Source organism: Chelonia mydas, chromosome 11, assembly GCF_015237465.2.
Source record: "Chelonia mydas isolate rCheMyd1 chromosome 11, rCheMyd1.pri.v2, whole genome shotgun sequence".
Classification (NCBI taxonomy): Eukaryota; Metazoa; Chordata; order Testudines; family Cheloniidae; genus Chelonia; species Chelonia mydas.
In genome coordinates, this window is record NC_051251.2 from 13,615,382 (window position 1) to 13,640,980 (window position 25,599).

General features: G+C 41.0%; 1 protein-coding gene across 3 annotated transcripts in view; it reads right to left on the bottom strand.

Annotated features, from left to right (window-relative positions):
- Positions 1 to 25,599, bottom strand: part of ESYT3 (extended synaptotagmin 3) — a 59,184-nt gene that overhangs the window by 7,606 nt on the left and 25,979 nt on the right. For 2 of the 3 annotated variants that reach the window (XM_043524965.1, XM_037911971.2), the window contains exons 5-18: positions 23,478 to 23,544; positions 22,318 to 22,407; positions 18,723 to 18,778; positions 16,152 to 16,272; positions 14,285 to 14,446; positions 11,438 to 11,520; positions 8,712 to 8,760; positions 8,013 to 8,102; positions 6,518 to 6,580; positions 6,362 to 6,427; positions 4,184 to 4,249; positions 2,549 to 2,635; positions 1,921 to 2,070; positions 56 to 474 (exon numbers count right to left, since the gene is read on the bottom strand). In XM_043524965.1, the coding sequence (XP_043380900.1) occupies positions 56 to 474; positions 1,921 to 2,070; positions 2,549 to 2,635; positions 4,184 to 4,249; positions 6,362 to 6,427; positions 6,518 to 6,580; positions 8,013 to 8,102; positions 8,712 to 8,760; positions 11,438 to 11,520; positions 14,285 to 14,446; positions 16,152 to 16,272; positions 18,723 to 18,778; positions 22,318 to 22,407; positions 23,478 to 23,544 (1,569 nt within the window). The remainder of the gene's footprint in view (positions 1 to 55; positions 475 to 1,920; positions 2,071 to 2,548; positions 2,636 to 4,183; positions 4,250 to 6,361; positions 6,428 to 6,517; positions 6,581 to 8,012; positions 8,103 to 8,711; positions 8,761 to 11,437; positions 11,521 to 14,284; positions 14,447 to 16,151; positions 16,273 to 18,722; positions 18,779 to 22,317; positions 22,408 to 23,477; positions 23,545 to 25,599) is intronic. The other variant, XM_043524966.1, reaches the window with a different exon arrangement.

Below are 25,599 nucleotides of genomic sequence, written 5' to 3' on the forward strand. Positions count from 1 at the left end.
TATAAAAAGAAAGGTGTCCAGGTAATGCAAAATTCAAGTGTAAGAAGATACATACTTAAGAAGGTTGGGATAGCTGTGATCTAATTCAAAGCATGAAGAGGCGAGAGAGCCCAGTGAAGCAACCCTGGAGGCGGCATTGTGTTCCAGTGTTCTTATGGGCAAAGGCTCCAGTGGTTGGGTTTCCAGATTTTGTGCCCCTGCTGGTGCATTAAGCTCAGTGATAGTCTCATTTACGGCAGGGCCTGCTGGGTTCTCAGATTCAGTAAGATCTGCATTGCTCTCCTTCTTAGCTTCTTTGGATTCAGGCACTCCAGAGTCTTTGCTCACATGGGGCATTTTGGAGGGTTCTGGTTTTGATGGTAGGGGATTTTTGCATTGGTTTCCTCCCTTCTCTGCTGCCGGTAAAATAACTTGCTTCAAGGCATTAACACTGGTGTAGTTGCTTTGTGGATCAGGTTCCTTGATGCACAAGGCCTAAAACAGAGATACAAAAAAAAAAAAAAAAAAGAGTCAGCAAGTGATTAGTGTCAATATTAAAGTGCATGCTCATTCTGATTAGCACAGTACTACTGATTTCCTGTTAGATTATCCTAGACCATCCTCACAGCACCCGATTGTCTCAGAGGAGTTCTTAGATACGATATGTGCTAAGTAATGGGGCTTCCACTACTACCCTTAGGACACTTGCCAAACTCTAGGAAGCTGCTCTCAGTGGCTTACACTCCCCCAGTTTCATCCCTTCTCTCCCTATGCAAGTAAAGGGATGATTTTGTACTTAAAGTGCTGAACTGGAACTAAAATTGGGTTCCAATCCCAGCTCTGCTATATAGACTCCCTATGAGACATTGGAATAGTCAATGTTTTTGTGACTCTGTTCCCCCATCTGGAAAATGGGAATCTGCTTCCTATCTTCTCTATTGAAATTGGAAGCTTTGGGGTAGGGACTAATCACTTGCTGTGCATGTGTGTACCTACTAGCATTATAGCACCCCGATTCCTGCTGGGAAAGGTGGCCAGCGGGCCCAACAGAGGTTAGGAAAAAAATGTTCAAAACACCATGGCCAATATTGGGGCAGGGAGAGGAAGCGTTTAGGGTTAGTTTACCAAATGCAAATTCAGGCCTTTATATAAGTGGCCTAAACTGCACTGGGGCTCATGAGCATTCAGCACTTTTGAAATCAGGTCACTTATTTAGGTGTTTAAATATTAATTTTAGCAGCCTAACTGTAGGCTTAAAAAAAAACCAAAAAAACAAACACACACACACCACTGGCCAATACCTTCAAAACTCTTGACTTTTACCAATTTTTCCCCTCCCCGCCCCAGGAGAGAAGAGGACAATACACGAGACGAACACACACATGCTCTAACTGGGATGAAATGCAGCATACCAAATTTCAGAAGGACCAGTTTCTTTTAGGGGAAGTAAGGGGGAGAAATCAGGCTTACAATGAGAAGCTAGCCTCAATCTTAACTATAGGGCAGCTACTACTGCTACATCATTTTGCACACAAGTCTTGCAGCTAAATGATAAAGTAAACAGGGTGTGTATATTTAAGAAAACACTTGGCAACGGTTTGTAAAAAAAAATCCTATCCTATTGGGTAGGGCACATACAGTACATGAGTTCAATCTGATGTAGTTCTTGTATTTGTTTGCAATGACTAAGTTAGGAAATACAATCAGTTTAGTTTGGGTGTTATCCTTCAGGACAGATTAATGTAGTTTCTGTTGAGTTGCAGTTAAATCTGAGCATATAATTTCATAACTGCTAGCAGTTTGTTGCATTTGTTGGGATGTACAGATTTTTAAAAAATGTATCTACACAGGCCGTGGAGTAGAGATTTATAGGTTTATTTCGGTAAGGCTTCTTCTGGGGAAATCAGAGTAAAAAAAGTATATGAAAGAGGAACAACATACCCGCAACACAAGTTTCATCTTAATAAAACTGTCTAAACCAGAATGATCCAGCTGAAATTTCTGATCAAGAGTCATCTCAGAATCCTTTAGCAAGTGGGAGAGAGATACAACCAAGGTTCCCAGTGCATTCTCCTGATCCTTATCTTTTATCTGGAAAGAGGAGGTTTTTATTAGAAGGCAAGATGGTATGTATGTATTATGTATACAGCAAAGCTAGACGTTTGGAATAACCTAACGGACCAAAATGTGGAAAGAAGGCGTTTGTCTATTGTAGGGCCTACTATTGAATATGGATGCATTCAGACAGGCCATGCCAACATTCCAGAAAGCACAACCAGTTAATGTGTTTTAAGGGCAAATCCCGCACATCTCTCTGTGACTGGGGAACCCCCCCCCCCGCCCCCACAGCAGTAGAACTGAGATTTCTGCAGGGGCTGGAGAATTCATTAATCCTTCAGTCCTTCTCCCCCTAAAGGGAGCACACAAGTCCACAGACTGTGTTCCAGCTCAAACAAATCCCAGCAGGCATGCAGAGTGAAGCTGAATCAAGGCTGCATCACATCCACTGTAAATAGGCAAAGACAGACTATAAATTCAGAGAAGGCAAAGGAAGAACACCCGTTTTCACCTCCAAATGAAGCGACTGGGACTGTGCACTGTGGACGAAGAACGTGAAAGCCTGGCCCCACACAGGATCTTTACTGAAGTTGCAGGTCTGTAGAAAGAGAAGAGAATTGTGGTATTTTAGCTTCTTGTTCTTGTCCAAGTGTTTATTAGGACTTATACACAGACATAGGACAATGATGTAGGATTGGAAATCCCTCTATTGTGGTTGTTTTATCCAAAAGATGCTACATCCAAGCCATAAAGCAGTGCAATTCCCAAGTCAGACAAGTGCACAGAAACAAGGTCACTGGCTGGCAAAGCCAGAACAAGTTCTGCAGAACATGTGAGTGCCAAGACAGGTCAGTCGGGTTATAATCGGCTCTGACTAGCGTTCCCACGACCTGCATCATCAGGATTCTTCTCTGCCTTTCAAAATAAAAAGGAAACTAGTTGCTTCCAAATGGAACCTCACAGAGAACAGGAAGCGGCTTCCAGTCAGTCACCAGCTCTGAATTCCAGTAGGTACAGCAGGTAGAAATGAAGGATACAGAGGCTGAAGCAGAGATTCTCAGGCTGGAATGCACAGAAGCCCACCCAGTGGTCTGTATGTGATGTTGCAGGTTCTAACCCCTTGTGTGTGACTACTTCAGAAGCAAAGAGAGCTGCCTCTGCCAACCCCAGAGTACTGCCAGAAGGGCTCACTGGTGGGGATGGGAGCACCAAGGACCTCCGAGAAGGGAGAATTAGTTTCGGGGAGAGGGGCGGAAGACAACTGAAGTGAGAACCTAGGAAGGGGCTGCAGGCATCTGAAGGGGCAAGGATTAGGGTAAAACCAAATTTCTTTGGGGGGGGGGGGGCGGATGGAACGGGCGTAACGGGAGAATATTTGAGTTTCAGTGCAGGCAAATTGAGCTTGTGTGCATGGGGAATAGGATTCACTCCAGTTTGTCTGGGACGTGAGAGAAATGTATTTGTGATAAAAGTGACTGTAGGGTAGCAAGTCGAATGGAGTTAATGGGAGGGAAGGACTGACTTGAGCAGGTATTTATTATGTTTGTCAGGGTGAGAACTGATTAACTGAGGAGAAGAATCTCCTTGCAAGTGGATTTTTATTGTAAAGAGGAAAATGATCCAGGAGGGGAGTGGGAAGAGATTCATTTTAATTTGGCTGAGGGTGAAGGAAAAAAACTGTGATGGGAATTTGTTTTAGATATAATTGGGAGGAGAATTTATTCTGATGACAGGGGCAGATACCAGCCTGACACCAGAGGGAAGGGATGTAGTCCATGCGATGACCACACTACAGAGACGCAAGCCACACGATGAAAAAGTTTGGCAAGCAACTGTGTTCTGGTAACAAGCTTGTATTGGCTCACGTGACCTGTCAATCACCACATAAAATGTGTCTGTACAGCAGATGCTAAAAACAAATTGCTACCTCTAAATTCAAGCTTTACTTGAAATACAAACCTAAAGCCATGCTTGAAGTAGTGCAGTCCTTCTGTATGTAATCTATATGCCATACAGCTGTTTTCATGTATATAACTGATGGATCGCTTTCACTAGTTACTTTTTCTGAAAGTCAGCTAAGCATCAAAATAGCTTCATGTAAAAAGTAACGTTTTAAGACAAACCAAAGGATTCAACAGCCTCTCACCTTGCTTTTCTGAATTTTGTTACCCACTGTGAGCTGGACGTAGGAGGAAGGGTCTCGGTCCATCTTCTGTTTCCCCATTTTTTAATAGAAGGGGAGAAGACAGTTATTAGTCATTTTCAGCCAGCAATACTAAGCCATTTCTGCTTTAGCTAATCTGCAATATTCAGCTGGGAGGAAAAAAAGCAACCCTAACTTGACGTTTAACTTTCAAGCTGAGATTTGGGCAACCTATTTCCATTAAAATTAATAGGAAATAAGCAGCCAGATCTCCTAAATCCCACTCTAAATATTTAACAGAAATCTCTTCGCTATTTTGGGGTTTCCCCCCTAAAGAGGATGGTTACCAACAAGTAGCCTGGCCACCTCCTTGCACCAGATACTGCTCAGATATTTTTGCACCACCTTATCCAACTTTGTCAGTTCAGCATGAACTGAGTAACTGTCTGCAGGGGAAGGCGCATATGCGGTAAGGAATGAAAAATGGTACAAAAGTGTCAGCCAAATCATGTGCTAGTTTGAACATAAACGTAAGTTACATTCTGGACCATTCTTAAGTAACTTTTAAGTATTGGATTTGCATGGCTTGCTGCTACAACTTAAACACCATATTTTGATCTTTCGCCGTCCAAGTTTCAGACTTAAGCCAAACTGTTGTGCATTCTGGATATAAATAGATGGCAGCTATTAATGTAGAAGTGGGGAGAAAAATAAAAACAGATAAAGATTCTTCCCCTCAGCAAAGATTCCCACATTCATAAGCTACCCACAATTCACTGAAGCTCAGGCCCCAGCGTGGGGATTTTCCTAGAATCTGGATTCATTGTGTACGCAGCTAGAGGGCCAGCCCTTGAAACTTCATGACAAGATGCACTTTCCCAACAGAGGATAGTTCCTTCCCAGGATGGATAACGCTGAGCCTCCAGCAGCAGCCTCCAGCAAAGAGAGGAAAAAACCCACAGGCCCCCATGGGCTATCGTTTCTCACTCAAAAAGCCTACAATGGTACTATTAAGGAAACAATATATCCCTCACATCAACAACCTCTCCCTGATGCTGAGGAACACCCATAGGATCCTGTTTGGACTCCTATTGAAAGGCTGTGCAAGATTTCCCTACTTATTGTAGCATAGGTCAGTGTATCTCAACCTTTTTGTTATCAGGAACCAGCTTGCTGCCTTCCCTGTGTCCACAGACAGGTCATTGAGCAACTCAGGTATAGGTAATAAACAAACATAGGGAAAAAAAGGAATCTACTGCCCACTGTGGAATGACCAAAATAAGATGGGTGGGTGGAGAAGATAGATAGGACTCAATTCTCCTTTCCCCAAGTGTATGACAACAACAAAAATAGCCTCGGAGTGATCCTGAAGGGGAGCAAGATTGAATCCAACGGGCACAGTAATGTAGAAATCTTATCATCTATGTTGTGTAATTCAGCACACCTCAGGTCAACCGATCAGAAATGGGATTAACTCAAGATCCTGTGGGATGGATATACAGTTGGTCTGAAAGAAGAGTAAGCGGGTATAGCTGGAGATGTGTCGTGGTCTGATTACAAAAAGCCAAGAGAGGTAGGTGCTTTACAGACACACAGCAACATTTGAAGAGTACAGGGAATAAGTGGAAAGGAAAAGAAGGAGGAGCTCAATACGGTAGGGTAGCTAAGAGAATACTAAGAGAAAAGGGTTGTACTAGATTTTAAAGCAGACAGGAAGTCAGTGACCATTTCTGAGAAAAAAAAGATGACCATTAACCCATTTTGGAAGGATGGGCATTTGCAGAGATTGAACTGCAAGGACACCATAAGACTAGCCTTACAGCTGTGAAGATGAGGATAGGAATTAGTCCAATGGCTGGGTTCTCTTATTGTGTAAGATGGTGGGGTTGGGTTTTTTTTGGTAAGAATGTAGTTGAGTATTCTATTGTTTCACATTCCCTCACTTACACAGCGTCAAAATGAAATCACAGAAAAGCAGCAGGCTGTATCCATTGATGGAGCTAATGGAGTTATTATACCAGGGCTGGCTCTGTCCACTGATGTAGAGAACAATGGTTATTCAGACTCCAATTTAGGAGATGGTTGAAATGTTTTCCTTTAGTGGAAACCAGCCCAACCTGTTAAATATTGTGTAATGCAACATGTGTTTTTATGGGGTGTTGAGAAAATATATGTATTTACCTTCAGGTATTTCTGGTTTAACTTCTTTGCACCATATTCACCATTTGAGTATTCAAAGTGATTTTTCTGTATCAGTGGAGAATATATTTTACAATAGTTAGTGCTACTTTTTAAAAAACATTAGAAGCATAGGCTGCTTGTTACTTCTGTACTTACTGGAAGGTTGCAAGCACTGTCCAAATAGACGATTAACAATGCTGTGGCTAGACCATTCTTATCCTGTGAAGATCAGCAAACAAAAACAAAACTTATCAGGGACAAAACCATGGTGGAGCGCAAATGCATAGGGTACCTACTAAGACATGAGTTGCTAGACTGAAACAAACAGCTTTTCAACTTGCTCCTAAAAACTAGCATTTAGGGGCATGCAACTCAATGTCTAACTGTTCAAAAAGGATTGAGGTCACACGAGTGGAAACCACAGCATTGTACACTCCAATCCTGCTCCCATTCAAATGCAGTTTTGTCACTGAAGTTAATGGGAGCAAGATGGTTTCACACACAGTTAGATCTGCACCCCAAAAGCAGAGTGGAGGTGAGGAGAATTATGAATCTGGGTGCACAAATTATGTTCCAGAACATGTTTGTTTCAAGACAAGTGGTGTTCAGGTCAGATGACTGTAGCCTGATGAAATTAGTGATTAGGGAGAAACTGGATGTGGCCAACAGCCAAATACAACTGGAGTGACTTGTATCACTCATTCATTGCCATGTCATCAAGGTTTAGATTAACTTAAGGACATTATATGGCTCCAGGGCCAACAAGGTTCTGTTCTCCATGTTTGAACATTATCAATTTGCAGTCCACATTATCTAGATGTCTTTCCTTGTCAGATTTGCCATGTACACATTTAAATATATTAGGCACAAAATATACACATTAGTGAAATAATATGATCAAGTCAATCCAGTCAGTGGTGATGAAAGTTTTAAGATGCGTAGCATGTCTCTAATTGCAATTGTAATATCATTTTAACACAATTTAAAATGAAGTTGAAAGGTTCAAAGTGACTCAACTTCTCAAAAAAACGTAGAGTGAAAGTGTGGCCAATTAGGGTTTAGTCTTCAACGTCACGACCTCAGTGCTATGCAATTCCTTTACTAGAGAACTGAGCCCCTCATTCAGCAAGGCGCGTAAGCATGTGCTTAACTTTATACCTGGGCATGTCCATCTCTATTGGTTGAATTGTGGCAAGAGGGAACACTTAAAGACAGTGATGCAAACTAGCCCACTGAAAAAAAAAAAAAGTACTACTACAGTGTTCTATAGCCACAGCCCCAAACTAGTTTCACTGTTGGAAGTTGGTTTACGCTATGTGCAGGGGCTGAGATATTGTGGTGATTTGGGGGTGGCAGAAGGAAGCGGGGAGAAGAGAGAGATTATTGGGCCGCTGCTGTCAAATGCAACACTTCTTTTTAAAAAGTAAGAAGGGTTGCATCTTTTTCCTTATTTTAACCTAATCCGGAATTAGGTGAGCTCTCTTGAGGCAAACAAATTCAGTCTAGGGGAAAGTTCATATCTAAGCTCTGTCAAACAAATATAAACTCCAGGTAGATTACTTCTGGTTCATAGTTGGGTCATATTACTCTGCAAAGGAGCCTATCAGACTGATCTATAATGATTGGAATACCTGAAACAAATAAAACTCACCTCATGTAGTTTTTCTTGGTCAGTTACTAATGAAAGCCACTCGAGCTTTAAATGCAAGTGTCCACTTGCAGTCTTACTTAAGGGAAACCACTAAGTGAAGAGAATAAAAAACAACCTGAGAACTGTTTGCAGAAAGACACATTCTGTGTCGCAATCATACTGTGAATTATGTACAAGTGCCAATTTAAATTGCACTTTGAGCTTGAATTTATGCATAAACTGACCTACTTAAGTGTATTTAGAAACAAAGACTTGAAACATTAACACATTGAATAAGATACTGATCATCATATGGAATTAACAATACCAATAAGGACTGGAAACTGATGGCAGCAATCTCTGCATTGTGCTGGATTCCAGAACAAAAAAGTGTCATAGTATAATTTATTGTTTCTTTGCCCAGGAAGAAATTTTGAACTAAGATTTATTTAGAGAATTGTACAAACAAACATTCAGGACACACTCTGCATATGCAACACAAATGCAAAATAGCACTTGAGTTTGTACTGTGCTGGCAGGAGTTGCCAGTTTAATTGAAAAGCCATTCCTTTGGGTATTTCAAGTTTTATGAGCAACAGTAACCAGCTGTCACTTCTCTTTCCTGTAATAAAAATTAAAATAACTAACAAGTCGCAAGTGTGCAGAAACAACGTGCAAGGTCCATATTAGAACATTTGGAAACAGACCACAAATTTTTACCTCATCAACAATTCTGTCATTCATTACATCAGCAAGGTTTATAAGTAAGCTGCAAGACAAAAAGTGAACATGTGACAATATCCATTACTACACTGTATGTTTTGGTGAACAGCATATTACAATTAATGGACAAGACATGGATGCCATTATAGATCTGTTTGGTGAAATATTCTTGTATGGACAAAAGCTACACGTTACCCTCAGCATGTGTAACTGAACATGCTTGGCTTTTATGAATCTTCTCCCTGTGGAAATGCTTATAAAACACATCTGAAGGGCCCTTTGAATCGCTCAAGTGTCCTTCATTTTAGGAATCACCACTTATTTTAGTCCGTTACCGATGTTCCACACAAATTCGAGGGCCCATCACTTTTAGTGCTCAGAGATATTTGCATCACAATCAAATAATTTTTATTTTTTTTAAAAAAAAGGTGGTTTAGAGACCATTATTTGGACTAAAGGAATTAATCCCTCAATGTTAAGTTTCCTGCATGAATAAATTTGTGCATCCCTCAGTAGTAATAATTGGGCCTACAAATATACTCTAATTGTGAGCTTAACTGTTAGTGAAAGTTGATAAAATGTCACACTATAACAAATGTTGATGGGAAAAAATGTGAAAATGGGAGACAGACTGAATTATAATAAACAGAAAGGCCTATTTATAGAATTCAAGGACTCTTGAGATCATGCCTGGTAAACAAGAAAAGTGTGGAACTGGAAACCACCACCATCTTTTTCTTTCTCCTCCAGAACCCTCAGGTGCATAGAGTGTCCACCAGTTTCCACAATTTATTTTGGTCTTTTGCTGGACTGTTCAGGCTTCTGAGTGTCATGTTGCTGGATTTGGCTTTTCTCGCTCTCTCTCGTTCTGCATATGTTTCTCTAGGTTCCCCTCTTTCTAGGTGATTTCCATATCATTTGCAGTGGAAGTAGTGTTCGTGGCATCCTTAAAACGTGTCCTAAATACATCCATGTTGTCTTTTTACCATATTTGATGCCTTAGATTGGGTTGCTCTACTTAGAATTTCTGATGTTGCAAGAAACTCTTGCCAATGGACTCTGAAGATCTTCTGCAAGCATTTACTTTGGAATGAGTTGGTCATCTTTTCAATTTCTGTTAGAGATTTTTATGGCTCTGCTCCATAAAGGAGGACAAACATGACACCGGCATTAAAAAAATCATTTTTGTATCAGTGCCAATCATGCTACTTTCCCAAAACTTTGCAAGTTTTGGAATAGTTATTTGCCCCTTTGGAGATTCGTTGCTTGACATCTAGCATGATGTCACCATCACTGCACATCTCACTTCCTAGGTTGGTAAGATGATGAACTAATTCTGGACAATCTGGCTTAGCTGGCCATGACTGTATATTTTGCAACACTGCTGTAAATCTGTGACCAGAAAGGCAGCTAATGGCAACCTCCTAAACAGCCGGATGTGAGTTTGCGAGGCCTCAGAGTGGCTAATAAAGGACCACGTGCCTTGCCTGCTTTTCTCCAGCAGTGAGAAAGTCAACACCAAAAGACAAAAGAGGTGTCTTCTTTGATATTCTCCCCCCAAACCGTGGGCGCATGCCCCCCTTGTTTTGTCTTCTAGGAAATGGGATTGGGCTTTAAACAGCAGTAATGGCTCCAGCCCATGTCAATTAATGTAATATCTGTCCTTTTAGGAAAAAGGAGCATCATTTTTAATACTGTCAGATGGGGGGAGGGAGCGGGGTATTTCTCTACAAACTATCCAGCTAGAGAGAGAACGAATACGAGAACAAACATGGGATGTTAAGAAACCCCTTAGCTAATACTTCCCATTTCAAGTGCTTTAATGATTTTTCCTTTTCAGTATCTTCAATAAAAAAAAACGTTAAAAAGATTTTTTAATGGTGTTTGTGCCATGGTTGTAAGCAGGCTAAGTTCTGTATACCAAACTCCGAACCTTGTTTCATGTTGGACAGTGACAGGCTCATGTTAATACCTTGAACTCTTTGGGCCATTCATTCCATCAAAATTAATACAAACACCTTATTTTGGGTCTTGGTCGCATGCCATTTTTGGGTGGTGGCAAATTGAGTAGTATGTTTTGAAGTGCTTCATAAATGTAAAGCACCTCTTTTTAAGAAACCAGCTCTGATATATTGTACTTAGGTAGGTGGGATTTGGTTCTTCTCGGTTGTCTTCTGCAAAGCTTCCCCTAATGTGTTGCTATCTAAGAATGCCATGTTGATAATCCTGTCTGTCCACAGGACAGGTACAGCTCATGAAGTAGCAATGCAAGTTTGCCCTTCAATCCTGGCTTGCAGAGCTCAGGCTTCAGGTCATTTCAGATTCTTGGTCTCTTCTAGGAAGGCAAAAAACCAAAAAACAAAAATCAAGTGCCAACTGCAGTGGTTGTTTTTATGACCGGGACCCCTCTTTGTTAGGAACATGACTGAGAGCATCACATTAGTTTCACATACATCAGTGATTGGACAGCTAGGCAGTGTAGGGACTTCATCATCATGATTAGTCTGGGATGGATTAGAACTAGAAACCTAGAGGAGGAAGGCTCCACCCCCCAAAGTTATTTTACAAGAAGCAGCTACGTTTCTCATAAGGTTTACATCTCCCACTGAGCAACCACCACTGAACTGTCTATGCCTTTATTCTTACAGGGGACTGCTTTTTAAAAATTGATCATGCATGTACTATTGAAAAGAGGGGAAAAAATAGGAAATTATGTGTATCACCTGCCCAGAAAGTCATCTTTATCTGGATCTTCGTCATACAAGTCCACTTCTAAGTCCTGACCAGGCACTTCATGAACAACAAACTGCAAGGGTGGAAAGAGAAAGAGTCATAGGATTTACAGACAGACAGACAGACAGACAAACACTCACAGGCCACATTAAAAGCCTCAGGCTAGTGACAAGAATGCAGCATTTCTCAGGGTATATTGAGGAAATATATGCGCTAATGCAGGGTCAGCATAAGGATGATGTGTTTGCACCATGTCTAAAATCCACATACATATAATCCATTTTCAAGCTGATCTGTTAGTTCAGGGACCAGGGTCAAGTTTGCAGGGCAAACATCTGCTCATTTGATTAAGGGGTTCTGAAGATACTAGTTAACGTGTCAGTTGAGTTGGTAACATAAAAATAGCCTAAGTGTATTGGAACAGATAGACTAGGGGAAATCACAGAATCATAGAAATGTAGGGCTGGAAGGGGCCTTAAGAAATCATCAAGACCAAACCCCTGCACTGAGGCAGGACCAAGTAAACCTATAGCATCCCTGACAGGTGTTTGCCTAAAGATATTCTTTAAAATCTCCAGCGATTGGGATTCCACAACCTCCCTTGGAAACCTATTCCAGAGCTCAACTACCCTTACAGTTAGAAAGGGTTTCACTTTCTAAAATCTCCCCTGCTGCAGATTAAACTCATTGCTTCTTATCCTACCTTCAGCGAACACCAAGAACAACTGATCTCATCCTCTTTGTAACAGACCTTAACATATTTGAAGATGATTATCAGGGTCTCTCCCCAGTCTTCTTTTCTGAAGACTCAATATGCCAAGGTTTTTTTAACCTTTCCTCATAGGTCAGGTTTTCTAAACCTTTTATTATTTTTTGTTGCTCTCCTAGGACTCTCTCTCCAATTTGTCCACGTCTCTTTTTAAAACGTGGTGCCCAGATTTGGACATAGCGGAGGCCTCACCAGTGCTAAGCAGAGCAGGACAATTACCTCCCATGTCTTACATACAACACTCCTGTTAATACATTCCAGAATATTCGGGTCTCTCACAACTAGCACATTGACTCATTCAATTTGAGATCTAATAGAATCCCCCGATCCTTTTCTACAGGATTGTCATCTAACCAGTTATTCCCCATTTTGTAGTTGTGCATTTGGTTTTTCCTTTCTAGGGGGAAGTACTTTGAATTTCCTCTTGTTGATTACAGACCAATTCTCCAGTTTATCAAGTTTATTTTATATTCTAATCCAGTCCTCCAAAGTGCTTACAACCCGTCCCAGCTTGGTGTCATCTGCAGATTTTATAAATACAATCTCCATTCCATTGTCCAAGTGATTAATGAAAATATTGGTTAGTACCAGACCCTGGATTGACCCCCGCAGGGCCCCACTAGATATGCCCTCCCAGTATGACAGCAAACCATTGATAACTACTCTGAATACCATTTTTCAAACAGTTATGCACCCACTTTGTAGTAATTTCATCCAGACCACATTTCCCTAGTTTGCTTAGAAAAATGTCATATTGGACTGTGTCAAAAGCCTTTCTAAAAATCCAGATAAACGCCCCTCTCCCCTCATTTGACATCTACTGCTTCCCCTGATCCAGTAGGCCAAAAGATCAAAGGAGGAAACTTGGTTTGGCATGGTTTGTTCTCGACAAATCCATACTGGCTATTCCTTATAACCCTATCATCAACATCATCTAGGTTCTTATAAAAACTGATTGTCAAACAATTTGTTCCATTATCTTTCCAGGTATCAAAGTTAGGCTGACTGGTTTATAGTACCCCGAATCCTCTTTTTAAAGACAGGTACTATGTTTGCCATTCTCCAGTCCTCCGGGACCTCCCCAGTCCTCCATGAATTCTCAAAGATAATGGAGAATACTTCAGCTAGTTCGTTAAGTACTCTAGGATGAATTTCATCAGACCCTGCCAACTTGAATACATCTATTTTATCAATAGTCTACCATGTTCTTTCCCTATTTTGGCTTGCATTCCACCTCTCTCACTGATAATATTAATTGTACTGAGTACGTGGTCATCACTGACCTTTTCAGTGAAGAGAAACAAAATGGGCATTAAACACCTCAGCATTCTTGAGGTCATCGGTTATTAGCTCTCCTTCCCCACTACAACTTTCCTTTGTCTTTCTCTTGCTCCTAACATTAATAAAACCTCTTCTTATTGCCTATGGCTAGCTGTAACCCATTTTGTGCCTTAGCCTCTCTCCTTTTGTCCCTACCTACTTGTGCTACTCTTTTGTACTCAGCCTTAGCAATTTGTCCATATTTCCAATTTTTTGTAGGATTCCTTTTCAATTTTGAGGTCATTAAAGAGCTCCTGATGGAGCCATATATTGGTCTTACTATTCTTCCCATCTTTTCTTCACATCAGGACAGTTTGCAGTTGTGCCTTTAATACTGTCCCTTGAGAAACTGCCAGCTCTCCTGAACTCCTTTTCCCATGGGACCTTACCTACCCGTTTTCCGAATCTGTTGAAGTCTGTCTTTTATGAAGTCCAGTGTCCTTATTTTGCTGCCCTTACTCCTTCCTTGTCTTAGGATCATGAAATCTATCACTTAATGATCACGTTCACTGAAATTGCCTTCCATCTTTAGATTTGCTTCCCATTCCCTCCCTGTTGGTCAGGATCAAGGCTAAAATGGCTGTCCCCTTGGTTACTTCCTCTGCTTCTGAAAAAAAGTGTTTTCCCCAGTACCTTCCAAGCACTTATAGAAGGACAGAAGAAAAAAAGTGCCCAAACCAAGTATAATCCACATATAAAGACAAACATTACAACTTCATATGGTTAGAAAGATCAATAGATTCTATACCTCAGACATTTCATTCCAGATGGGATTAAGATTTCGTTGAATGGTCTTGCTTCGGAACTGCACCAAGCCAACTCGAAGAATAGCATAAGGGTCAGACTTCCCCCGGAAGTGGTCTTTCTGGACAAGGTTTTCAGCTTCTAGCAGATGAACCCTGACTACTCCCTGAACAAAACAGGACATCGTAGATCAACATGAAAACACAGGCCTCTTGAGAATCTCAATACATTGCCTCTTAAAATGAGCTATTTCGGGTGTTGATTCCAATCATCAGTTAGCAAGACTGCCATGGTATTTTGATACAGAACATTTTACATAACTGAGATGTTAAACAGGAAACATCTTTAATGTGTAATTTCATTTACTTAGAAGAGAGCAGTTTATACTGAGGCACAATCTAATGTAGGCTATCTTCATATGGTTATAATTGGGCAGGGAAGGTCTCCGGTTGACACTACAGGACCACACAATTGTAAGTAAGGGCCTGATGCTGCAAGGAGCGGAGCTCCTGATTTCCCACTGACTTCATAGGGAACTGAGCATGCTCAGACCTCTGAGGATGTGCTCCTCTCCCAGAGCCTGAAAGGACAAAAAATAGCATCCACTGGTAAGGCATGATGGTATGATATTTTTGATTAGTTGTTGCAGAGGTGGCCATTCAACTTCCATTTGGTGATTACATGTAGGTGGAAAATAGCCACCTATCCATTTTTCCTTACTCACCCAATATCTAGAATATTTATAGTATATTTAAGAGATTTGCATTTGACAATGTTTTGGATGAATTTCTGTAAGATATTTAGTAAAAAGATTTGTGATTTTATGCCTTCCTACCTGTTATTTAAGCTCTTTCATTATTAAATAAAGAATTGCTGGATTAGCGTACAAATGAAGCACAAACTGAAGATTCATCATATTCCTTCATTAACCCAAAGCTTTTACTTGGTAAGGGAGATCATTGATTAATCTCTTAAACAAGACTTATTTACTGTATGTACAGGATATACAAAGACCAAGAGGAATATCTTGCCAATATCTACTTTTGTACCTTAAAACTATTGGGGATACTATATGAAGATCAGAACAGGACTATGTAGAACATGGGTAGTCTATTTTTTGTCAAGGTCCAAATTTATTGGTCAAAGGGATAGTCAAGGTCCATCCTCCAGAGAAAATAGTAAAAGAACCCCAACAATAATAATAAGTAAATAAAAAGATTTCAGGAGCCGTTCAAAAGCATCTGGCAGTCCAGATTTGGCCGGCAGTCCAGATTTGGCCCACAGTCTGCCTATTGACTACCCCCCGATGTAGAAGATATTGCTGAAATATAACCCAGTGTGGGGTCAGAGATTAAGAGTACCTATACACCATTGTGATGGGTGCACTAGAAATACCCAAGATAGGCAAATACCTCTCCTTTCACCCACCACAGCCCTCATCAACTACTACTGTCATAGCATTCAGTATCCAGCATCTTTAGCAGCATTGGCTCAGATTTCTCCTACATATTTGAGCTGACTTGATTCAGTTTTAATAGATATGAATGGGAGAGAAATATTGGTTGGTATTATACATGGTATGAGCAGGCTTTCCCCTAAAGTTGAGGCACTGCACCACAGTTCAATACTGCAGTAACTTGTGTTTTCAATCTGAACTGTTTGAACAGATACCTGCTATCATGCTTCAACCAGTTTTGGTAGGTGGACAATGTCAACTGGGGTCATGTCAACAATCCTAGTTCCCACAGTTTAGAGGTTGATGCATTAAACCTGCTGTGCACACAACTCATTTCCCCTCCAATATTAGTGTACAGCATATTCAGGTGATTGCGTGTCAATATATTAGGTCGTCCAGCTCAAAACATACTCACATATGGGATAGGGAATCGCAGGTGGGAAATTTTCATATTCTTTTTCAGTGGAATTGTGATTCTGTTTGGCAACACCAGCCGGGCAGCAATCAGGTCTTGGATTATTGTGTCTGACATTGAACTGAAGGGAAAATTTAAACAAAAACAAATAGGTCATGACTTCAGTTACAACAAAAGACATCGCGAATGTTATCATTCTGCCTTCCCCACGCCTTGAAAGAGAATGCCTTTAACTCTCAAAGGAGGAAAGGACCAAGATTTCAGTCTTATCTGTGATCTTGCTCATTCAGCTGTGTGCGCGCAAGGGCTCAAAATTTATGTTTGCACATGTATAACTGAGTTGGATGTGCAAATCCAGAACTGTGCATAAAAGTGGCTATTTGCGTACACAAATGCAGTGTGGTGCATCCAAATCTTGCAGTTACAAAGGCTGGCTGGAAGTTTGACCTTAGAAGACTAAATAATGAACAAGAGGATACAAAAGATGAGGCAGGACGAGATGAGGGGGGAACAAGAGGTCCAAATCTGGGGTATCTTTGGCACTACCTCAGGAATACACATGTTCATAGTGTTTTCACAATTTTGGAGTATTGTAACAACTTCACAGCAGCATAAAATGACAATTCTGGACCTTGGATCCATGCATGAGGCCATCAGTGACTTCAGTTAGAGCCCCCGTGTCTAGAATTTGATCTCCAGCTTATCCTTATATTAAAGTGGTTGCATTGACAGCCCTGAAGACTGAAGCCCTCCATGTATGTCCAGAATAAGCACTGCATGTACAGTGATAATATGAGCTTCTCCCACCTTTCCCCACCAGCTTGTCTTAATCTATACGCTTCAAGGAATAGCCACCTTTAGGCAATTCAGCTTCCATTCACCCCTTAGTATCTCTGCTAAAACTGCCAAGAAAGTGAGCGAGTTGTGAGGTGGTTTTTTGTGATGCAGGCAAATTATTAGAGTCTTGAGTCCAGTGCTGCCCTTTCCCAAGCTAGATTTATTGAAGAGCAATAAAAAAAAAAAAAAAAGTAACACGATTATAAATAGGAAGCTGAAGCCAGACAAGTTAAAAAAACAGGAGGATGATTAACCAATGGAACAATCTACAATGTCCCCTCCAAGCACTCTGGTCTTTATAGGTAATAAAGAATTAAAACAAAAAGGCATAAGCTCCCCCCAACCCCCTTTCTAGGTCACCTTTTTAAAGTAAAATGGTTTCAAGGAGATCATGTGATCTTTACTGAGCACAAAGATCCTTTGCATCCCATCAAATCACAGGAGCTGCAGACTCAAGGTAGCAGCAATTGTTCACTTCATGTGCAAGTCTCTAGGAATAAATGACGGCTGCTAATCAATCATCAGAGCGGAATTTGCTGGGTTTCATTATATATTAAGAACGAATGTCTGGAAACAGAAGCCAGACATTTCCAATTTGAGTTTAAGGCACACATTTTTAACAGTGAGGGTGATAACCAATGGAACAAAACTATCAAAGGAAATGATGTGAAGACCTCACAACAACATGGAGAATCCACCAAGACTGGATGCCTTTCTGGAAGATATGCTTTAGCCAGTTATCGGGTTCAGTACAGGGGTAACTGGGTGCAGTTTAATGGCCTGTGATATACAGGTTAGACTAGAATGATCTGGCCTTAAACCCTATGGAATTTATGAAATGCAATAAAATCAATGCTTTTTTTGATCTTTCAGTTTTAGCCTCATACTTGGCCCTCTGTTTTGCTCTCCACTTACTAATGGTGGATGAAGTGCTTTAAATGAACAGTAATTTGGCATGAGCAGGTCTGTACCTACAGGGCAGGATACCATTAGGGGGAAAGACTAAAACAAAAAAAAACCCAAACAGAACAAAAAAACCCACCACCACTCCCTCCCGACCTCATCCCATTGAGAAGTAAAGTGCTAGCAAAAAGAGGAATATGCTGGATAAGGCTGTTCCGTGATCTGGTCATGGTGCACAGTTTGACCAGAACAGAAGGTTGAAATCCCATGTCTTTCCAAGTACAAATGCAGAGCTCACAGGCTCAAAGAGGGTCTAATGACAGGACAATCATTTCCTGCCCAAACCCCCATCAACAGAAAGATTATGAAATCATGTGAATTTTGGCATGGACCTGAATCCAACTATGTGTAGCTTTTAACAAGTAAATGACTAGGCAGGATTTTGTATTTCTTTATTCTTCCACATAAATCAGAGAGTCATTTAAAGGAAGAGTTCTCGTTCAACCAGTCTTTCAGCATGTGTCACATCCAGGCATGTTTGTTCATGTTTACATGAACATGTTTCATGTTCATGAGCCTCAAGTGTGATGAAATGGTAGAAAAGCAATTCTGATGTCTGCAACAGAGCTTTGAGTTCAGATTTTACAGATACGATTGTTATGGACAACAGTATAAACCCCTATGATACATAGTTCTTGAAAATCCTTTGGCTCAGTTTCTAGAGAAAGGGGTTCGTTTCTAGACCATTCCCCCTCCACCTCCCACCCCGCCTGTTTGTTTTTTAAAGGGGGAGAAAAAAAAAGAAGAGAAAAGAAAAAAGTGAACACTCACCTAATTCCTGGGGCATCGAGGAGGTTGGTCAGGCCTGCCCAATTGACTTCCAAGTGCTACAGTAAGCAGGGGGGGAAAAAACCACACACACACCAAACTGAACCATGTTAATGAATTTGCAACAAATGATTAATGAGCCTAAAAAACAAGACATATCCAGCTAGTTAAAGAAAACCAACTGGATTATGTTTACACCTAAAAAAACAATGGCTGAGAATGAGACATTTCCTCCTTTATTTGAGCTGCCAAGACCTCCATGGAGTCAGTGTTTCTTTGGGTCTTACCCTCCAAAGACTTAGGAACACAGGAATTGCCATCTGGTATCAGAGCAGCAAACTGGTCAGTTCAGTGTCCCATTTGAGAGCAGCCATTACCAAGTGCTTCACACACAGATGCAAGCAATCCTGTAGTGGAGAACTGGGGGGCAATCCACCCATCCAGGAAGTGCCTTCCTAATTACCTCATGCCCTGAAACACAAGGATGTATAGTCCATCCAAACTTGTGTGGTGTTTACATTTCTAATCACAAATGGAGGAGATTGCCACAGAGCCAAGCGATAAGTTAATTGATCACCTGCTGACTTCCCATAGGACATATTCCAACAACCCAGCAACTTCAGAGAGCCATCATTTTAAAAAACACCTTCAAGATGTCAGAGTATTGTTTCCTTCTTCTGTGCCCCAAAGTGATTCTGCCCTGTGACAGTAACAGTTTTTCTGTACATTAAAAAAAATGTCACAGCTTTAAAATCCACTACTTCATGGCTCTGCTGAGTCAGAAACATAGAATTCCTTTCCTACTGGGATAGCTAGAAGAGCTGTTTATGTGGGACCAGATCCAACTAAGGCAATGGGCTTTACATGCAGAAGGATTTAAAGAGGACAGCCCTAACAACAGGCAAGCTAACTGAGAGACACAGGAAATATGGCCCAATGTTTTTAAAGACACTCAAACTATTTTAGCAGTGCCTTAAATATAGATGTGGCAGCTACAGAACATGCAATTGGGCAGCGTGGAATCAAGGTTTTATGCAAGTCATCCCAAATGAGCATGGATTACTTGTAAGTGGTGAAGCTGTAGTGAGTCACGTGACCATCTCAAACTCATCCTGATAAAGCCACATTACTACACCCCACAATCACCACGAATTCCATCCCCACAGATTAACTAGGCATCACAGTCATCAGGCAGGCGTCCTCAACTGGCTCGTGTCTTCTGACTTTGCTCATATCCTTCTGAAGGGAGCTCTCAGGGACTTTGCACACTTCCTTTGCTAGATGTTTACTAAGGAATCAAGTGTGTCCCCCCCCACCCCGGCCACCCCCAGAGAACACCTCAGTTTGAGGCCATTCTCCAACTGCGCCATGCCATTAGGTCAGCTTGAACACGAGATGTGTTCAGAAAGCACATTCCTGGGTGGCTAGAGCGACCCAGCAAAGTCACATATGAGCTGAAGTGCTAAAGGGAACCCAAACGCTCAATCCGGAGTAGCAAGACTGATTGCTCAGTGCAATAACTCTCTGGAACCACCTCTCTGGAAAGGCCTTTGAAAACAGGTTTTACAGTGAGTCCAGAGAGGACTGGAGTTTCATGGATCTTCAGACAAGCTCAGACTAGACCAGAGCAGCTGGTTTTGTTTGAGACGTGACTATGTTCTTCTCCCTCATTCGGACTACAGCAAAAGATTTACAGGTGTTTGAAGTGAATGTTTGCAGTTCATCCTCAATAACTGCTGCTACCTTCTCCCCCTCTTGGATCATAAATGTGACATTTATCATGTCCCTCTGCTGTACTGCTACTGATACAGCTAACTTTTCCGACAGTTTGGAATTTATTTGAAATAGAAAAGTCTAGCACTGCCTACATGTCATGCAGTCCACCTTACCTTCCACTGTCCTGTTTTCTCACCCTCCCCCCCCGCCACCATCTTCCTTTGTACCTTTCCTTTGTTTGAAACAAACAAAATCCCCAGAGCCAGAAGACTCCATTTCTAATTTTTAAACTTGTATTTTACTAGCCTATAGAGGTTTCCTCTATTTAGCCTCTACTCCAAGGGTAAGATCCCCAGCTCATGTAAACTGCGTAGCTCCACTAACTTCAGTTTACACCAGCTGAGGATCTTGCCCTGAAAACTAAGTTCTTTGAGGCAATGACATCATGTATGCACTAATCCAGGTGATTAAGGCAAGGATCTTTAGTAATACAGGGCTTTTCAGCAAAAGAGTGGATTTCATTTTTGGTTCACTCTACTGCTCCATGGGATTTCCCTCCTGCCTATGCACCACTTATGCCTCTTATTGGATTTTATGTTTTGCCTTCAGTCTCGCCATTGGCGATACGTCCAGCACCATTTCTGTCTTGCGGAACTGTAGCCAGAGTTACTCAGAGCCCAGGACCAGTTGCCATCTCATGCAAGTAGTAGGTTGCTGGGGCTGATCATTTCTTAGTTATGTACCATATTAGTTGTATTGCCAGAAATATTTTAATGTTGGTAAAATACACTGGTGTCTTAGTATACCCTCTCCAACAACATGGCCAACCTATACAGTCACTTATGGACTAAAGCAGATACTATGCTAAGTTTGTGACTACAACAGAGGCACACAGTAGCAAAAATTTCTTTAAAATTTTAATGCAGATCAGAAATCCACTCCCCAGAAGTCAATAATCTGCTCCACATCTAGCCTCCTCCCCACAGCTATGTTCTTCTTAGCCTATACCAGAGACCACTGGATATTCCCACAGTATGTATCATGAATCCTTATAATCCAAAAATACACAATGATCAAAATTCTGCCGTTGCAACCATGCAGCACACTGAATTCAGTGGTGTTGTGTGGGGGTAGCAGGAGAATTTTCTCTAGTCTTATACTGTGCTACAGTCACTGGGAGCTGGAAGTATCTTCATTATAGCTAATGCCAACCAAAGGGCAATCCTTCATGGAAGGATTTATAAGTGTGACCCACATATTGTGTGCATTTGGTCTCTAATTACCTTTACACTTGAGCCAAAAAAAAAAAAAAAACATAACTCAATCCAGAAATACATTTAAAAAAAAAAAAAAAAAAAAAAGTGAGTCATGTTATAAGCTGTCACTAGGAAGAGAAAGATGCTCCTCATTTGGGTGTGTTGGGATTTAATTCACAGCAGGTGGCATTCACGAGGTTACACAATTAGGCCTTCAATGCAAGGAGAACACAGACTGGCACCTAAGCCGGCTGCATTTATTAACTGTATTAGTAATCGGTCAATGGTCTTGCAATAAAAGGCATATGGACAGACTATCTACCACAGTCACTAGGGAGTCTGTGCATTCATAGAAGCTAAAGACTAACTTGGCATGCAACGCTGCAGGAGAACAAAATGCACAAAAACATTGTTCATTATATTATCTAGATCTCTAAAAAGAGTAACATTCCTCATTTTTAAAAATCACATTATTGTTCAAAATTCTATTTAAGTATTACATATCAGGCAGGGAAGTAACCAAGCTATTACAGACAGATGTTTAAAAGGCAAATTGGCCCTCACTGTCATATGAGCAAAGATCGAGAGTCAGTCAGGCTGCAGAATGGGATTCACTACAGACTTACCGGTTTTTGAACAAAACACATTGTCAAGGCTCCAAAGAAAGGCACATCTGTGATAAGAGGTTCCAGTATCACCCGTAATGTTCCATGTAACTGTGAAGAGAACAGAGGGAAACTTTAGTTTGAAGGCAACGGCCATGATGAACCTGAACTGCTGCCTCATTTACAGAGATGTGTGGTCAAAGCACACAAACGGGACATAGTACTCCAGAGTTCTGGCCCTAACATCGATACCCCATATCATAGGATACGCTTCTCAAAACCCACTCTCTATTGCCAGGGTCCTACACCCTCTCTTATCTGAGCAATGAATTCATAGAGCACTTATCTTCTCTAACTTCGGTGGTAAGCTTGGGCTGGAACATCATCTACTTAGTTTGTAACAAGTTATGTTAAGAGGCAATCCAAAGTGAAACGCTTTTCACTAGCATTTTAAACACAAACCACAAACATCAAAACATTTCTAAACCATCTTAAGTGCTTTTAAAAAAATGTATCAAAGTGACTTCGGACCCCAACCCCATTTTCAGAAGTGACTGAAACTCAGGTTCCCAAGTGTTTAGGTCACTTCTGAAAATGGGGCTTGGGTGCTTTTGAGAATTTTACCCCTGACGTTTTGCAGAATCTTGTTTCCATAAAGTTTAAATTTGGAGCCTAAAAATTGATTTAAATCTACCCCAGTAATACTGGGATTAACTATATGTGGGCACCACTGCCCTTTACTAGACAGAATCAGCACTTCTCCCCTGTGTGTCTGAGATCACATACCGCTAATGGCAAAAGCGGAGATTTTCAAACAGGTTGAAGGGAGTTGCTACGCTCCTTTGAAAATCCAAGCCTCAGAATAACTCCATTAATTCAAGTAGCATAGGATCTTCTCTCTCCACAGTCACGGTGAAGTTCCAAGAGGTTTAATATCATCTCACTATGTGATTGAGATTTTCAGACAGAAAGCACTAAGTGCTTCCAGAGGAGACATTTTACACATGGGAAAATGGAGCCACAAGGCAGTGAAGCAACTTGTCAAAGGTAACCCAGCAGGCCAGCGGCAGCATCAGAAATAAAACCCAGGTCTCCTGATCCCCAGTCTGATGCCCTAACCACAGAGCCACGCTGCCTCAATATAAAATACAGCATCACATGAACATCTGCATTATACCCACCTGTATTCCTTTCACTCCTCCTTTAAACTTTGATACTTCCATGTGAATCTCGCAGTCCCCTATATAACTGAGAGAAAGTTCTCATGTTATTCCAGTGTTTGCAATACCCACACTCGAACAAAATGGAGCTGTAAAGAAGACAAGGGAAATGAGCATATCAACCCTAACGTAACATTGCAGAACTGGATGAGCGTGCACACGCTGCTGAGAAGCAGCGGCTAAGTTCCTTAAACAAAAAAGATGGGAATTTTTAATTTATTATAAACCTAAATATCAACTGGGGATGCTAGCATAGCAGCAGTATGGAGCAGCATTTTTATTTCAAGCTTAATTCCCCACTCTTAGGCCTGGAGACGACAGCGTGCGCTCATTTCTACTAAGGGAATAAGGAGGGTTATTGGGGTACAAGGGAGTAAAGAAATAGCATGGTGCTCTCTCACAGCCCCTGCTAAGACTTTGATCCTGCACCAGAAGCCATGAGAACAGACTCCTGTGCCCATGCAGAGTCTCACTGAAGTCACAATCACAGCCTAATACACTATTTCACTTCTCTTGGCTCATGTCACACCTTTCAGGTCATCACAGCAGGCTGGGCCAGAGATGCCTAATACAGGGGCAAAAAAAAAAAAAAAAAAAAAGAAATCAACCTTAAAGAGAACCCAGTGGCCTTGAGGACCCATAAGACAATAGGTCAATTATTGGGCAGTTACCATTGAGAGTATCAGACCCAGAATAAAATTCACGTGGAGTACAATAGTTTTGGAAGTTGACAATAACCTGAAAATAACCTATTTTTAATACTGTTCACTATAAGATTACAACTTCTTGATTTTTAAAACATGTCTGCCTTGCACAGAGTGGTTTTCAAGTATGCTACAAAGATTCCATTTTGCCGGATATTTAAAAAACAAACAAACAACCCCAACCACGACATCTGAGGAGTAAGTCCCAGATTTTAATAACCTTTGGCAAATTCACAAGACACTACAGGCTCTAGATAAAAAATTATTTTTTGGATTTATACAATCACAAGATGAAAGCACACAGTCAATTTAAATCCTGATGAAATCTGAAAAGTAAACCAAACAAAATTCCATGCAATGTATTTACCTGGGGAAGGAGGGTGGAGGAAGAGAGACACATCTACCAGATTAAGAGGTTTCTACTATAAAAATTGAAAGCTTAAATGTTGTAGCAGTGCAATTTTGCGTGTCAATTTTCAGGATACCTTGTAAGGTAATACTGGTTAATCTTGAGTGATAATCACATTAAAAAAAAATTCTTAGTTTTCTGGTAGTGATGCATTTCTACAAATAAACTTTGGGCTCTATTTTGCAATCCTTACTCAGGCAGAGCTCCCACTGACTTCACAGGGAGTTGTCTGACTAAAGAGCCCAGAGGAAGGCCTGAAGTGAGCCCCCAAGTTTGCAATAAACAAACTAGGAATTTAGAAGGCAGTTATGACTAGTATGCGATGCAGAAGACACTATTTTGGTTTATAAAAATCCCTGGTCTTTCTGCAGAATCAGAAACTCTTCCAAACAGTCATTAATACCTTTTATTTCTAGCAACCACTTAGCTGCAGAACCGTGTTTAATATTCTCTCAGAATATTCTTTCCTGACAGAGATTTGTATGACAAAAGTTCTCTTGTGAACTATTCAGTGCGATCTGTACCAACAGATCATCATCGTTTAGGCGGTTCTAAATCAATATTACGTAGGAACTGCCATGCCAAGTCAGATCAGAGGTCCACCTCACCCACTGCCCTGTCTGACAATGGCCAGTACCATATGCTTCAGAGGACAGTGCAACAAACTCCAGTAGGGAGAGTTATGGAATGTCTTGCCCAAATGGGGAGTTTCTTCCCAATCTCCCTCAAAGGTTGGTTTATTCCCTGAAGCAGGAGGGTCGATAGCCCTCCAAAAACCCCTATTTTAATCTTATCCATATGAATGCCTAATTCGGTCTCAAATCTTGGTCTAATAGCTTGGGGGTAACGAGTGCCATGGATTAATTATGCGTTGTTAAAGAACAATTCTCCGCATATTGAATAGGACAGCACAAGGATAAATTGTACGGCCTTTGTGGTAATGCTACTGTTATTCACAGGCTCTGAATAA